Source organism: Oryzias latipes, chromosome 11 (assembly GCF_002234675.1).
Source record: "Oryzias latipes chromosome 11, ASM223467v1".
NCBI classification, from domain to species: domain Eukaryota; kingdom Metazoa; phylum Chordata; class Actinopteri; order Beloniformes; family Adrianichthyidae; genus Oryzias; species Oryzias latipes.
In genome coordinates, this window is record NC_019869.2 from 15,397,932 (window position 1) to 15,414,656 (window position 16,725).

A 16,725-nucleotide genomic window follows, 5' to 3' on the forward strand; every position below is an offset into this window, starting at 1 on the left:
CACGCTTTAGCATTTGACCCTGCCGGCTGGATCTGCTCAACCGGTTTTTTCTGCAGCATTCCTCTGATTTTCTGCCCTACAGTAACTCAGATCAACACAAACCAGCACAAAGAACAACAACTTCTGCAAAATGCACACACAGGCCTGCATGTTGAAACTGATGTTTATATCCTGCTGAAGGGTGTGATTGTTCCATGTTCTAATAAAATAAAGGTGTGCAGGGAAGCTTTGGAGGTCATTTTCCGACTTGACTAACTTATACTTTGTCATATCCTATTTTGTGTGTGACGCCAGAGGCAATAGGCGACAGAGTATTACTCTTAAATGTGGTATTTACATCCTACCTGACCTGTTATGTGTAAAGGTTGAGTTCTCAAACTTTGTGTCCTCTGTTTCCCAACTTTACGAACTCCCTGAATGTAGTTCTGGAAGGTGGCTTCAAGTTCACTCTCCAGTTTTTTATGTTCACTCTGTTGGTCCAAAACACAGTCAAATCAACAAAGAGACACTTTCAGAGCAGACTGTGACTTCAGACCTGCTGTTTCTGCTCCCCTGTGCCACGCCCTCCCCAGCACTTTTCCCCTTTCACCATTATTACCTGCACCGCCCTGCACTCCTTCAGCATTGTCTTTGCTGCATTCAGACTCTTGTGACAAAGCCGGTTCTTTTGTCAGATATGACAATAGAGTTAAAGGAGAAGTCAGGCTGATGTCCACTAAAGTGCTGTTTAAAAAGACCTTTTGTCCAAATTAAGGATGATCACAGTGAAAATTTGGCTCAAAAACATTTGAACTTTCCGGAAATACCACACTAAACTCTCCTCGAGTACATCCAGCTGTGGACACTACAAGCTTTGAAACTGCAGAAATTTGGGGTGTTCCATCAAACCTGGTCTACAGTCACATTCTCTAATGAGGCTGGGATTCTCAACAGTATTAACATGTTTCTCCAACATGTCTCTGACTGCTCTTCATTTAGCTTTAGTGGACCAAGAATCCGGCTTCCTCCCACTGTCCAAAAACATGCTTCATAGGTGAATTGGCAACTCTAAATTGTCCATAGGTGTGAGTGTGAGAGTGCATGGGTGTGTGATTGTGGACGTTCTACCCTGCGACAGACTGGCGACCTGTCAAGGGCATCTCCTGCCTATGCCCAAGTAGCCGGGATAGGCTCCGGCAGCCCCGTGACCCCGAAAGGGACAAAGCGGTACAGAAAATGGATGGATGGATGGATGGACCAAGAATGAAAATACCACACAGTTTATTAATGTTTACCCTGTTACGACTGTGACTGTATTTAGTTGAGTTCTTTCTTTTTATTCTGTGTTGTGTGTGTGTTGTATTTGTGGTTCTTTGTGGGTGTGTGGGTGTGTGTATCTGTTTCTGATTACTTTCAGGTGTGGTGCTGGAAAGGGTTTGGCTTCCATTGGACCCAAGCTGATGGAGGCAGCCTCAAAAGCCCCGTGTGGACCTTCAGCCTGCGAGAGGGGAGCAATCCTGCAACCTGTCTCCACTGCAGTTTGGTGCTCGTCTCCACCTGTTTTGTAGTTTGTGTTGTCCTTTGTAGTTTTTGTGGTTTTGTGAAGTGAAGCTTGGGGATGAACTGCCATTTGCTTTCACACATATTTTCTCCTGTTTGTAGTGTTTTGTCATTGATTTCCATTTTCTTTCATTCACAGGAAAGATTTCAGTTAGGTGGGGTTTTGTTTGTTATTTTGGCCTTGGTTCACCCTGAAGCCTTTTTGCTTCACCTTTAAGTTATTATTGTCTGGTATTTATTAATTTGTAAAGAAATGTGTTATTTTGTGGAGACAATCTTTTGGTGTTTTGTTATTAATTTAAGTCAGGGCAAAAACTTGACTTTTATGTTATGCTCCTCTAGGCCCCCTAGACAACAAACAACCATTTTCTGAAAAACCTCAGATATACATTGGTATATGTGGTTTTTTTTATTTTCTGTTCTGTATTTAGTAGGTGTGTAACTATTAGTCGATTAATCAAGTTACATTCCAAATTGAAAAAACCTTTACCATAAAAAAATTGTTTCAATAAAACAAATTGATATGGATCTTGGAAAACACCATTTGAATTGAGGTTTATTTTGCTATAGCGTAAAAACAGTGGACAACACACATGTGATGGCAGCAAAAAAACGATCAAGCCGTCATCAGTCCAATTTGTGGAAACACTAAATGTTGCAGACGTGACCATACACTTTGGTAGAATGTTCTAATAATATCCGTTTGTATTATTTTCATGTGGAAAAAAACAATTGGCTGAACTTGATGAAACTAAAAATGTGAGTGGATTTGCCATCAATTCTTTTTTACTTATTTGTACACATTTAATTTATACTTCATTATTTTACAAGCAATTCAAAGAATCTGGAAAACTCCACCTGCGCCTGTTCAGTACCAGGTATTTATCTCTGAGTCACACTGGTTGAAGCTTTGGAAAAACATGTCCTGTATGGATTTTAGGTCAGTGAATCAGATCGTGTCAGATTGTTCCAAATGAACCAATATTGTACGATGAATCGTACCGTCAGCCACAAATTATGATATGAATCGAATCATTAAAATAAATGGTTACACCCTTCATATTTAGTGTTCTTCGTCTAGCTGCGTGTTCCCTGTTATTCTCCTGTACCTGACTGCTATATGTCACTGCAGCAAGCTGGGGTTACTGTAACTGAGCTAGTTTAAACAGAATGTCAGAATGCAAGAGCGTGTGTGTTGGTTCTGTGTATGCGTGTGTGCGTGTAAGAGAGCGCTCCTGGTAATCCTGAGACACCCGGTGAGCGGCAGTGTTTATTTTTGGGTCAGTGACGGTGTGTCAATGGCCGCAGATGCATCGGACAGGAAGGCTCTGAGATACAAGCAGACCCTGGTTAGTGTTCCTCTTGTTTCTTCGCCTTTCTCTATGTTTACTACCCCAAAGGCTGCATGCCAGGCCTCGTCTGACACATTTTCGTCAATGCCTATGTGTCTGTTGTGGTTTTGCCTAACTTTTCACCCACCTGTGTTGGAAACCGCCACTGTCACACTTCGAAAAGTGTCTTAAAGAACCGTGTCTGCGTCAGGTTTGTGGTCACCTTTTACCTAATATGTAACATCAGGGTCATACACACAGTCCGGCAACAGGTGCTGAGATTTTCTTAACTCCTGAACTTGACATGCACATGCACAATTTGCACACACTTGTGCATGTGACACTTTTTGAGAGCGTCTCACCCTTTCTTACTCTTACTCTAAACACCTTTTTGGAAGCCTCTTCTAACTCTTTTCATGAGATCTTCACATTTTTTTGCCGCCAAAATGTAGAGACTTGTTTACACAGTTTCGTAGCTCTCTGTGCTCGCATTTGTGTGTTCTGTGTGCGTTCTTTAGAAGAGAAACCTGATCGTGCTCCTGCAGCAGATTCTGTCCTCACCGGTGATGTATGTGAAGACAAAGTTATATGAGAAGGCCTCCACATCTGGAGCTTCTGCTTCATGGGTGCACAAACTATTTTGAATGAACTCCTGAGGGTCATCTGTTTGTGTTTTGCTCTGTTTTTGTCTGACACGCTCAGCTTTGTGTCTTTTATCACTTCACCAAATCAGCCTCACAGCTATGAGGGTGAACATCAGAAAAAGTATGCTAAAACAAAGATGGAGGTGATGACAGACATCAGAATTCTATTAAATTGTTTCAATCTGGGTTTGTTTTGTCAGCCACAACAAAGCGTCTACAAGTGTCTTAAATATCAAACATTTAGGAAGCCTCAAGTTCCTTTCTTTTTTAAATGTGTAAAAACCTTATCTAGCATATAGCAGGACAGATATCATAGATACTCTAGATCCGTTTTAGTTAAAAATGTAAAATGGAAGTTTATGTTTTAAAACAATGAAGGCAGCAGCTTGAATGCCTTTTTTTACACATTCTAACACCATTTACTCAATGTTTGGGAACTCACCCAGGTGACTCCAGTAAAAACGGATCAGGAGTGCTCATGTTTTCAGGGTGACACCCTCAAACACCTTCATTCCGTTTTGTGATCCAGCTTTTAAAATTAATATAACCTGAAAGTTTTCCTAATACATTGGAAATCACTGGAAATGACGATGAAACATCTCATTAACAGAAATTGAACCAAACTCAGATGTAACTGAAGCAAAAAATATATATTTTGTGTCTACAGAGCTGGAATTAGAAAACATTTAAAATTTGAAACAACAATGGTTTTCTTAATATTTTTAAAAGTACATTTAAACAAAATTGAAAACAGTGCATTTCTTTCATTATACATGTTTTTTCACTCTTTTTTATCAGTTAAACTCTTCTATTTCTCAATTTAGCTGTTAGTTTCATGTTCATTTTACAAACATGTCTTTTTCACTTTCACTTCTTTTCTTGTTACTTTCACCTTCTTTATGTCCTTCTATCTTACATTAAAGATGAGAAACCCTTTAATTGATCGATTCATGTGAAAACCTATCACTGGGCTGTCATTCATTATTACACTAAACTTTGATTTATACATTTCCTGGCTTCTTTTAGCTGTTTTTTTCTGGAGTGAAACTCCTTTTATGCTCCTGAAGCTAAGTAAGAAGCAAATAAAAATGAATTTTGATGCTTTAGTTCTCATCAGCACTGTCAATATCAAAACTGTCAATGTTGTGCCATCTCCCAGTTTATAGAATTTAATGATCATTTCAGATTTTCCATTTGTTTGTACCTGTTTTATAAACGTTTAATCAAGTTTAAAGTGTCCTCTTAAAAGCAGTTGTCATTTTAATGCCTTTTAAAGATTAAAACATGTTCTTTTTGCACTTTCTGCTGCAAATTGTCTAAAAAAACAAAGTTAGCGTGTATCTCTTGAAAATCCTTGGATGTTTCTTCTTTTAAAGTTGTATGGGCACTATGGCATTAATATGCTGGAGTGTGAAGGCCGATGTTCAGGAAGACTGCAGAGTTGTGGACGGCACAGAGTGTCAAGTCACCTCCGTGTGTGCTTTTTGGAGGCCGTGGTAACACCTCTGTTTACGCTGCGTGGCACGATAGCGGGATATAAACAGAGGTCTGCTCCCCTTTATTCACCTTTTATGTAATTATGGTGATCGCCCCTCCAACTGCTCCCTACCACAAAGACTTAGCAGCCATCCGGGGAATGCATGAAGCTAAATCCTTCTCTATTTTAAAAGACCTTTGTGTGCATACATCAAATGACACCCTCCAGTGACGAGCACAGACATTCATTCGTACACATGTTATACAGTAAAGCGGCACGTGAAGATCTGAAGGTCCTTCATTCATTGAAATGTTCCTGGAACGCAAACGTGATAAAAAAAGGTAAAACAAAGGTGGGCTCTTTTGGCCAATCATTTGATAAAAGGTCCATAAAATGTAAACATTCTTCTTCATGTTGATCAGCACAAAGGCCAAAAAGCCTGTTTAAGATACAACCATACGTTAATTTTTTTATTGTGAGGATTAAAAAAGAGTAAATCATGGCAGCTGCGGGAAATTGACAATTTTACTACTTTACATAATCATTAGACCTTGACATTGATAACAAATGGTTGCCATGGATTTTACAGTCTCAAAGGCTGCCACCTTGAATCAAAGTATGACCTTGCTGAATTGTAAGAACATATATAATTTCAAATGGAAAAAAATGCACTTTTATGTAAAAATAGAGGCTTAAGTGAGACAAAATGTAACTACTTTGATCCCAGAAAAATCATAGACCATTTATCAAATCAATTATGCAAACAAAAACTTTTTTTGCTTTTAAAATGTAATATCTGGGCTGCACGGTGGCGCAGTGGTTAGCGCCCCTGCCTCATAGCAAGAAGGCCCCCGGTTCAAGTCCCAGCTGGGGGACGTGAAAAACAGAACATCAGTGGGGGACCTTTCTGTGTGGAGTTTGCATGTACTCCCCATGCATGTGTGGGTTCTCTCCGGGGTCTCCGGCTTCCTCCCACCATCCAAAAAAATGCTTCATAGGTTAATTGGCAACTTTAAATTGACCATAGGTGTGAGTGCGGGAGTGAATGGGTGTGTGAGTGAGGACATTCTACCCTGCAACAAACTGGCGACTTGTTCAGGGTGTCCCCCCTGCCTTCGCCCACAAGTGGCCGGGATAGGCTCCGGCAGCCCCGTGACCCCGAAAGGGATAAAACGGTTAAGAAAATGAAAAAAAATGTAATATCTTAATTTCCTGTGCCAAGGTTGCTTTTTTTGTTCAGTCCAAAACACTATTTCTAATCATTTTTTTGAATAATCATTTTTTGATAAAAAAAACATTCTGAATAATAAATTTAGTCCTGTCAAATTTTGTAAATCAAAATTAAATCAGTATTTTGTAACACTGGTAAAGACACAAATTCATTTTTGATCAATAATTTAAAACATTTACAGCTGACTGGTTGCTATAGACTCTTTGTCATCATGGAGATTCCAGTTTGAATCAAAATGCTTCTTTACTAAACCTGTTGCTTTCATGTTGTCGCCTCAACAGTCTCACACAAAAACAGCAACAAGAAAAACATGTTCCTCGCATGATTTTGGCAATGTTATCTTGAGTCAAAATGTTACGCAATGAAAAACAACTCAAACTTACAACACAACAACATATAAAAGCCAAATCCAATTTATAGTTGCAATGGGAAATGAAAATTTAGTTTAGAGTAAAAGCACAAAATTGGAAAACATATTCATGAGTCCCAGACGTGCAAAATACTTTATGGTTGCTAAGGGCGTATTGTCATCATGGCAGCTGTGAGATAAAATGAAATACTTGGTCAAAAAAAAGTAATTTTGTATGCAGTAGTTTATTACTCAACACAGAAAACACTCTTCTATTTAACTGAAACTTTGTTTGAGGTCTCAGGCTTTCTGCAATGTTGGGCTCATTGGACCGAGCAAACTTTTTCATATATTTCGAATCACAAAACCACCTGACATTCCTTACACACTCACATACACAAAAAAGAAACACACAAATTAATGCAGGTATATCAATAAACATTTGTTTTAGGGTTTTGCAAACCAAATATGGCAACCTGTGCGGTCCTTATAAATGCAAAAATAAAGAGCAGCTCCTGTGATGAATCTCTGACTGGCACAGAAAAGATCCAATGTACTGTTTTCTATTGTTGGTTAAAGGCAAAGACAAACTTATAGACTTTGGGTGGCCAAGGCCCAAATAAAGCAAAGCAAGGAGACGATGTAATTTTGAGGATACTGTTCTTGGTAACGCAATAAAATTATATCAGCATTTAAACTTCTCCTTGTGCTTTAAAATGTAACCTTTCAGTGAATAATTAATTTATTTGATTAAGTCATACAATACAAATATTTTCTATTTCTTTTCCCTAATCTTCAACAAAAATGTGCTTTTGTGTTTATCTGAAATCCAACCTGAAACAGAGCAAATCATTTACATTTTTGGAAACATATCCATCTATTTTTCTCTTGGAATAGTTGATAAGTTCACTTTGAATATGGAAGGTAAAATGTGTCGTTGTTTTAAAACACTAAAGGACTAAACTAACTTTCCATAGTTTGGTCAATCTATAAGGATAATGAAAAGGAGTTTTTAAAAAAATATCATTTTTTTCTGATTTTAAATGTTGTCTCCAAAGATTTTAGATAAACCATTAACTAACTGACACAATAACATTGTTTGGGACATTTTATGTTAAAAAACTGAGATATTTTGTAGCTTAATGAAGCTTCTATGATTTTGTCTGCCTGAGAAAAGTTATTGAGAGACCAAACTGCGACAAAAATATTGTGCAAAAGAAGGCGAGACATGGAGGAACTGAGAAACACGAGGAAGCTCTGAAAGGTATCCTGATGGTGAGGGAAGTCTGATGAGGAATATTGGATCACACGGCTGCTAAGTTTAGAGTCGAGTAGAGTTTCAGCCGTACGCAGAGTGTGAGAGGAAGAAAGGATCAGGAGTAAACTGCAATGAAGGGCAAGAGTGGACGGGTTCAAGAGAGTAGCACACATTAGAGTTTCACCAGTCCAAGAGACAAACAAGAAGAAGGTGGGCCAGGGCGACACATGGAGATTGCTTGATCTGCAGGCTGCATTTGGATGAATCTGTGATGGAATTTTAGATTATAAAACTAAGAAAACCAGAGAGCACAATGAAACTCAATCTAATCCAATCACCTAATCAAAATATTTTAATTTAAAAACAAACCAAGTGCTCTATTGCCTTTTTTTGTTTTTTTTTTTGGAAAAAAGCTCCAGAATGTGATCATAATACATAAAATGGCTGAGCTCTACTGCTGAGTTTATAAGCCTGTAAGTACTGTTTTCAAAGGCGTAATGGCGGATTCTTAAACACTGTCTTTGTGGTGCATCAATGCTTAGAAATTCCTTATATTACAGATTAAAGCACCCCCAAACCGAAATTAGTATAAACCTGGTCAGTTCTTTAATAAACCACTACGAGGCTTGTTTCACAAGCAAGTCAGTCTTCATTCATTCCAAGACAAAGTAAATGTCTTTATCTGAAATGGTTTCTCTCATTGACTGTATATGAGAACTGGACAGGGTGACCCCCCCCCCCCCCCCCCATTGACTCCTCCCCCCTCACGTTCCAAAAAAGAAATACCCGCTTACTTCTAGAAGCCAAAATCCCACAGACATCCATTAAGAAATAAACAGGCACTACTCGCACATTACAGTTGTCAGAGTAACCATTCTTGTTCTGGTACCTTTGTTTTGGCCCATTTCTTGCTAAATTCATTTTTAATGTTTTTTTTGTCTGTATTGCAAGTTGTTAGAATCTTAAACTGACCAATCAGATGCCTTCATAAACGTATGTGTTGCCTGCTGGCAGCCACGTCAAATGTTTAAAATGTTTTGCGCCAAAACCGTGAATAAATGACGACTGAATTGACTGCATTTGGTGGAATATTTTGTGAAATATTTTGTTCGCTTGGTAAACTAGTGTAGAGCAGGGCTTGTGGAAATGAGCTGAGTAAAGTAATTGGTTCCATCACATCCCTCAAGTGGACTGATAGGTGGTGACAGTGGATGCAGTTGGTGTTTAATCAACTCTTTGTTTTATTGTGCATCCTCCTGCTGGTAGCCGCCATTGGATGTTCTGTGGTTCTGGAAGGATGGACATGCTCTGTAGCTAAACAATCAGCAGACCATCACCCCACCATCAGCAACCTGAACCACTGATGCAATGCAGAATGGATTCATGCCTTTTTGGTCATGGTCATGATCTGACATGACAATGTTTTTCTAACCTTCTTCCTTATTGTGAGCCCCTCCAGCTTGTGGTTCCGACCTTCAGTGTTAGTACCAACTTCGACGGTTGACATGTTTTTCATTTCTGTGTTTTTTGAATATCTTTAACTCATTTTTTTAAATCTAATATCTATTCTGAAGCCTCAGAATATGTTAAGCTGCATCACAAAAAGCAAATAAAATCCAACAAAAATAAAAACATAAGCTTAGCTTTAAACATAAGACAGCTGACAGAAGTAAACAAATACAAGCTCAATGATTAATCTCTCATAGCCGTATAAGCAATGTGTTGTTTGTGTCGACTGACTTCCTGCCGAGTCAAAGCAGCTGCGGCTTTCATTGTTTCTCGGTCTGGAGGTGGGCAGTTGCAGCTCACAGTGCTTTTCTGCTGCTCATGTTTCACTCTGCAACGACTGGCATCTCTGCACACGAGCACAGCATCCTGACTGAAGCATCTGTGTGTGTTTGTGTGTGGGACACTGGCTCAAACCATTAATCCTTCAACCTGCCGGTCCACGAACCTGCTAAATCAGAAGCTGCTTCCTGAAGTGCTTTTGTCCACACCGCGGTTTCAATGCCAAGAAGGGGCATGAGCCACGAGCAAATGGTTTTGAGAGCCTGGGGGCGTTGACACGATTTACATAAAAGCTTTTATTTATTTTTTTTTCTGTTAAGAGAACATGTAATGCAATTTTTAGAACTTACATTTTTTCCCGGGATTATATTATTGCATATTTTGTGCCAAGTAATTTGAACCCCCCCCCAATGAGCATAATTATCAATGCAAATTCAAAATATGCTTTTGATTTCCTGAGGAGAAACAGAAAAATTGGCACAAAGAAAGATCACTAAGATCCACATTTCATTAGAATTAAACATTTGGGGTCATGGAACCTCATTGATCCATAACAGAGGTTCTGTTGATGGTCATGTACATCTTTGTGCATGTACGTACTCTTTGAACTGTGACTGTCATTGATCCATTTGCTCATTGGCTCACAGCTCTATGGGGAGTACCAGGAGCACCACGGGGCATCGGGGAGACGGGAGGCCACGAGGCTGCTGACTGAGAGACAGATCAAGAAACACGGCAGACACGACCACAGGAAGACACGCCACGCCCATCACAGCCACGGACATCAGCATGGCTATCACAGCAGGCAGCGGGCTAAACATAATGCCAACATGGACAACGACAACATCGATGAGCAACCGCCTGAAGAAGACTTCATCTTTTCCCTGAAGAAGAAGCGCTCCTACTCCAAATGCAGAGGTGAGAGCTGCTGAGGAAGGCAGTGAGGTGATGCTGTCTCACTCCCTTTTCTGTGATTGGCTCTGCTGTTTGGTTTGGACAGACTGCATAGCCCGGGTGCAACGGTTCCTTGTCACAAGGCTGGGGGAGGACTGGATTTTCCTGGTTCTGCTTGGGATCACAATGGCGCTGGTCAGCTGGACGATGGACTACGCCAGTGCGAAGAGTCTACAAGGTAAAACTATTCATTTGATCATAGAATGTCTCTGTTTCTTGACTTTATTTTCTCATGTTAATTTTCTTCAGCGTATAAATGGATCCATGGAGAGCTGAGGGGGAACATCCCCCTGCAGTACCTGGCCTGGGTCGCTTATCCTTTGATATTTGTTCTGTTCGCCTCCCTTTTTTGTCACCTGGTTTCTCCTCAAGCTATAGGTCAGTACCAGCTACTTTTTGTCTCTATCCAGACATGCCATCAATCAAGCAAACTTCTCTTGTTTCCTTATTTAGCATCCTGTGGGTTTGATGTGATGACACCTAAAGGAGATCAATTGCTCCTTATCATTGCTTTGCTTCATTTGGTTTCATACTTCACCACTTTTGCTCCTTCATCCCACCAAGATGGATAATATATATAATTTATTTGAATGTACAAAAGTCTGAGCTGGTTGACACATCATTCATCACCAGGCCAATAGGAAGTGCTGCACTTTTTTCGTAAATGTTCATTTTTCTGTCATGACTGCTTTGATGAGATTACATGACCTGAGGCCATTTTTCTTTTTTAGAATTTTTTACTAGTAGAACAGGATTCAGCTCCATAAACCAACACCATCACACTATCACCACCTTGTTTGACAATAGCTCTGATGTTCTTTAATGAAGTTTAGTTGTAGTGGAACACAGGATCTCTTTTGTCTCAGTATTGCACAGAAAAATTGTCCAAATATTTAATAGATTATCTAGATTGTTTTGCATAAAATTTGACTTCATGGAAATTCCGAAGCATTCACATTTAAAAATGATGGATATGCTTTTATTGAAAGTGTTGGGTTTGGGATTTGATTCCCCAACCAGCCAATTGGCAATAATGCTCGGACTTACAAAGTAAAAATTACTATTTAATATTCTTTATTATGTTCCCTAAGTTTGACCAAATCCGTCATGTACTTGTTGTATTTTTATAACATTTACAAATCAATTCACTCAAACACTGCAGAAAGCCAAACATTAAAGTCTATGAAAGAGCGTGTTATAAGACAACCACTGACATAATTAGTGGCAAATGTAAGTTGATTGAAGTGCTCTATTTTAATTTTTCGTTTCTGCCTCACCCTCTGGTGAAGGTTCTGGTATTCCAGAGCTGAAGACCATCCTGAGAGGGGTGGTACTTAAGGAATATCTGACCCTCAAGGCCTTTATTGCTAAAGTCATCGGTCTGACTGCCGCTCTGGGCAGCGGCATGCCAGTCGGAAAGGAGGTGATAAGTGTTCTTCTTTATTACCTCTTCTCTTCTTGTTGTTTATTTGAATGAAATGTTCTTCTCTCTCAGGGTCCTTTTGTCCACATAGCCAGCATCTGTGCAGCTGTTCTTAGCCGCTTTATGTCCTTCTTTTCAGGGGTTTATCAGGTGAGCTGAGGGCAACATTTACTTAAATCCCATCTTGTCTTTGATGACCTCTGGTTGACCCCTTAATCTCCCCCCTCTCTCTCTTTGGATCAGTAGAACCCATACTGTTACACAGACATCCTGACGGTGGGCTGTGCTGTTGGGGTGGGCTGCTGCTTTGGTACTCCGCTTGGAGGTAAACATGGTGTCCATTCTGGTGAAATCCATGTATGCTAGGAGTGTCTGTGCATTAAGATCTTGAAGAAGGAAAAACCATATAGTTGCAGTTCCTCAAACGCCCCTTGGGAGCATCTTACAAGCTTAAGTTTGACCTTTACAGTTTGAAACTGAAAAAAAAGACGCTGGCTGCAAAACATCTTTGGTCTTATTAAGTTCACTTTAATTTTGACAAGTTTCAGTGAAATAAATATAAAGGCAAATAGAGAATAATCACAATCTTTGTATTTATTGTCTTATTTCACAGCTCAGGAGTCCAGCGACAGGCAGTTGATGAGGAAAAGCCATTCTGCACATTTTTTAAGTTCTACATTATTTAAACAGAGAGACGTACAAAAGCAACAGCCAGAAAATTAATCAATAATAAAAAAACAATGCTGGAGATTGTTTTATTTTTGGTCGAAAAGTCAACTATTTTTTTCATTAATTGATTTCATCTATTGGGGATTTATTAGATAAGAACAGAGTCACAAGATTAGTCAAAACAAAATGTCAGCACGATACTAAGACAGTATTGACAAAATAAAGCAAAAATGGTAGTAGGCCTAAAAACATGTAGGTACACACAAAAGGTTGGTTGGTAGATTTCTCACCAAAATACATTTTGTGTCATAAGTGATATCTTATAAGAAACAGGAGGAGCTCCTCTTTAGAACAGGTGAACATGCCTTTCAAACAAACAAAATATATGAGTAGAAACTGTGTTTCTATTAAAAAAGGATTGAGTGACAAAAGCAATGGTTTCAGACTAAGACGATCCACAGGAGGTCCAACAGGATCCAGTAGGGCATCAGTAAATATTCTTTTCTGTGGAATTTCCTGAAAATATAAAACTATATATAAAAGTTTCTTAGCAGTAGTTTTAACTAAAGTTTTCATCAGCAATAGTAATTTTTGTGTTGGTCATTTGAAAGAATGGTGGGTTTATCTACCTTATTTTGTGATTAGCCAAACAAAGTGTATCAGAACTGTTTTGTTTGAGGCCACTTTCTGACTTTTCATCTTTATTTATTTGCAGGCGTGCTCTTCAGTATTGAGGTAACATCCACATACTTTGCAGTGAGGAACTATTGGAGAGGATACTTTGCCGCTACGTTCAGCGCCTTCATTTTCAGAGTGCTGTCTGTGTTCAACAAAGATGCAGGTCCAGATTGTCATGTTTTTTTTGTTTGTTTGTTTGTTTGGGTTGTTTTTCAATATTTAATAAGATCTACTGATGGAAATCAACATTTCATCTTAAAATCTAACAGGACAACTGATACAATGGGTTTGGCTTCAGAAATTATGAAATTATATTAAAACCAGACCAAACTGTCATTGACTTTATTGTACCAGGCTCTTATGTTTTCTATGTGACTTTACTTCAGATAATGTTGTTAGTGTTTTTTCAACTATAACTTAAAGATAGTTTGTGTCATTATAAGAAAGTATTATAAAAGAGAACCAGATGCTTTTTATATTCTAATTAGTAAAAATATATAAATATATCCACTAGGGGGCACCCTTACTCCAGTTTCCAAAAACAAACTTTTGTCCAAAAATCTCAGATTTCTGAAGCAGAAATTTAAGTTCCTTAAAAAAATCAAAAAGGAGTAGGTTGCTGGGGAGTAATTAATAGTTATGAGAGTTATTCTGATTGTAAAATACTCGATTTTATTATCAAAATTTTTTGGGCCTTTCTTTTTTCTTTTTACGGCAGTCACCATCACAGCTCTGTTTAGGACCAATTTTCGTATGGATTTTCCCTTTGACCTGCAGGAGCTTCCAGCATTTGCTATTATTGGGTGAGTTATTGATCCATTGAAGCCATTTTTCACAGAGGAAAATGGCTTCAGTGAATGCCTAATGATGTGTCTAAGTGTGGCAGAGCTTCAGCATTTAAATTCAAAATCAAATTAGACGTTTTCTTCTATTTACTTTTTCAGGTATTAGTGTGATTTTTTTGAAAAAAAAGTCATTTTCTGCTATGCAAAAGCATGCCTTTCGATGTTTTTTTTATTTTTTATTTTTGCTTAAAATGCCTGAAGAAATGTGCCAACAATCAGTTATGTGTCAAAATATAATTTGAGTACATAACTGAGTTTATGATTAGAGAGGAAAAAATCTAACCTGATTAACTTTTTATTCTGTAAAGTGCAATTCTGGACTCAGATATGATATCTGACTCAGATATGTCAGACCCAGAACTGTTAGACAAAATACGGATCCAGGATAACATAAAACAAGCAGAACCAATTGGAAAAAACTGCACGTCCCTTTTGACTTTGCTAAAGTTAGAGATGATGATCCCAAATTAAGAGGGAGACTTTTAGACGAAAGAGATCCATGAGAATTACTCTTCAAAGACTCGTCTCACTTTTGACAAAAACATCTGGATTGCCTCCAAGACTTTAGGAATTTTGTTCGGAGAATTGATGAGACAAAACCAGAAAGTTTGTGTGCAGTTACACCATGCAGTCAATCAAACATCATTTAAAAAAGAGAGCATCGAAGCAACAGTCAAACAGGCGGTGGTAGTGTGATGGTGTGGGCTACCTTACAGCTTCAGGACCTGGAGGACTTCTTATGAATGATGGAGCAAAAAATGTCTTTTATTCCAATAATTCTTGAAGGAGACATCAGTTGCTGAGCTCAAGAGCACTTATGTAATGCCGCAGAACAAAGGTTCAAACTCACCAGAATAAATCAAATAAATGAATGAAGGTCCTAGATAGCTCTACTTAAAGTCTGGACGTGTTTAAACTCAAATTTACAACATTTCTTCTTAAAAGTCAAACATACAGTTAATCAGAAATGATTAAGTTTTTAAGTCAGTTGTTATTCTTCCCCTTTACTGTTTTGCATCAACAGACTTGTTACACTCTTCCTTTTGACATATACTTTTGCCATTTTGCAAACAAATACATGGCAATAGGTTTATCTTTTTTTTCTTGCACGATCCATTTTTCTGCAGGATATCCTGTGGGTTTCTGGGAGCTTTTTTCGTCTATCTCAACAGACAGGTTGTGTTGTTCATGCGACGGCCGAACGCCATGACCCGCTTCCTCATCAAACAGTGAGTCTGAGTCTTTGAATCCAAAAGTCTTTTTTTTTCATTCTGAGCTTGGATGTATTGTTTGTAGGAAATGAACTCCTCACATCTCTGTGTTCTCCCTCCCAGCCGGCTCATATTTCCCGCGGTGGTGACCCTCGTCATCGCCTCTTTGACTTTCCCACCTGGCTTTGGACAGTTCATGGCAGGAGAGGTCAGACTTTAAATCATGCCAACTCATCCCGTCACTCAGAAATCCTCTCAGCTTTTATTGGGGCGGTCTGCAGAGCAGGAGAATGCTTCACATGCTCACCTGTCTGCAGCGCCAACAACTTATTTACACGACTTCAAAAGCATGGCCAGGGAAGTTTATTTGCTGAATTATATATAAGTGAACTTAATGCATAACTAAAGCAGTACAAAGTAAACTGAGGGCATCTTTTTTTTTTGACCTGGTGAAGATGAGCCTGCAGCTTTCCCCTAGCAGGCCTCACATCACAGGAGCACTGAAGATCAAACTGTGACCTTTCTTTGTTAGAATAAATCCAAAGCTTACCTGCTGCTTCAATGAGTATCAAACAGCAACAAACTATAGTTTTTTTTTTTAACATTAAGAGCTGCTAATTATTACAAATGTGGATCTTTGTATCAGATTGATCTTCATCTTCAAAGTTAAATGCTTCCGAGAAAACTTGCACAAAGTTCTGTAAAGGGGTTTAATGAATGAACTGGTCTCCATTTTTACAAAAGGTAGAATGAAGAGAGGATTCCAACAACTGCAGAATCTCTGATCAAACCTTAAAGAGAGTTTGGTTGAAAGTCTAATTGCACCAATGCCTGAAGACAGGCTCATTGGAGTCACCCCACCCCAAATAGACAAGATGGGTGTGGCTTTTGACTTAGAAGGAGAGAGGTGGGTGTGGCTTTTGACTTAGAAGGAGAGAGGTGGGTGTGGCTTTCTGTGATTGTTTCAAAGCTAGTCCCCCGAACTCTCTTTTAAACTTGAAACAAACCGGGAAGTGCCGAGTGTTGCAGCTCCTCAGAGAATCACTGGAGGCTGGTTGCAGAAGAAATAAAGCTATTAAAAATTCCAACTTCACACTAAAGATAAACATGTTACCAGCCTGCTGTCAAACACCTTTTGATGTTTAAAGCTTTTTTATTATTCATGGGGTGGGGGTGTCCACTTCAAGCATGTTTAGGGGCGGGGTTTCTCAATTGGCAGGCACGTGAATTTTAAAAACTTTACTTTATACACTGTATACTGTTGATACCGTGCAGGGCCGAAAGGGATTTTTGCCTAGAAAAAACAAAAACTGTTTTTGATAGCTTTA

The 16,725-nt window shown here is 38.8% G+C and overlaps 1 protein-coding gene across 1 annotated transcript in view; it reads left to right on the top strand.

Moving 5' to 3' along the window:
- Window positions 1-2,820: 2,820 nt before the first annotated feature.
- The window catches only part of LOC101174115 (chloride channel protein 1), a 31,177-nt gene continuing 17,272 nt past the window's right edge, over window positions 2,821-16,725 (top strand). Inside the window, exons 1-11 of the mRNA XM_011480979.3 lie at window positions 2,821-2,888; window positions 10,265-10,535; window positions 10,618-10,749; window positions 10,821-10,949; window positions 11,861-11,994; window positions 12,067-12,144; window positions 12,241-12,319; window positions 13,379-13,504; window positions 14,060-14,144; window positions 15,314-15,415; window positions 15,521-15,605. Coding sequence (XP_011479281.2) covers window positions 2,838-2,888; window positions 10,265-10,535; window positions 10,618-10,749; window positions 10,821-10,949; window positions 11,861-11,994; window positions 12,067-12,144; window positions 12,241-12,319; window positions 13,379-13,504; window positions 14,060-14,144; window positions 15,314-15,415; window positions 15,521-15,605 — 1,272 coding nt within the window. The 5' untranslated portion in view covers window positions 2,821-2,837. The remainder of the gene's footprint in view (window positions 2,889-10,264; window positions 10,536-10,617; window positions 10,750-10,820; window positions 10,950-11,860; window positions 11,995-12,066; window positions 12,145-12,240; window positions 12,320-13,378; window positions 13,505-14,059; window positions 14,145-15,313; window positions 15,416-15,520; window positions 15,606-16,725) is intronic.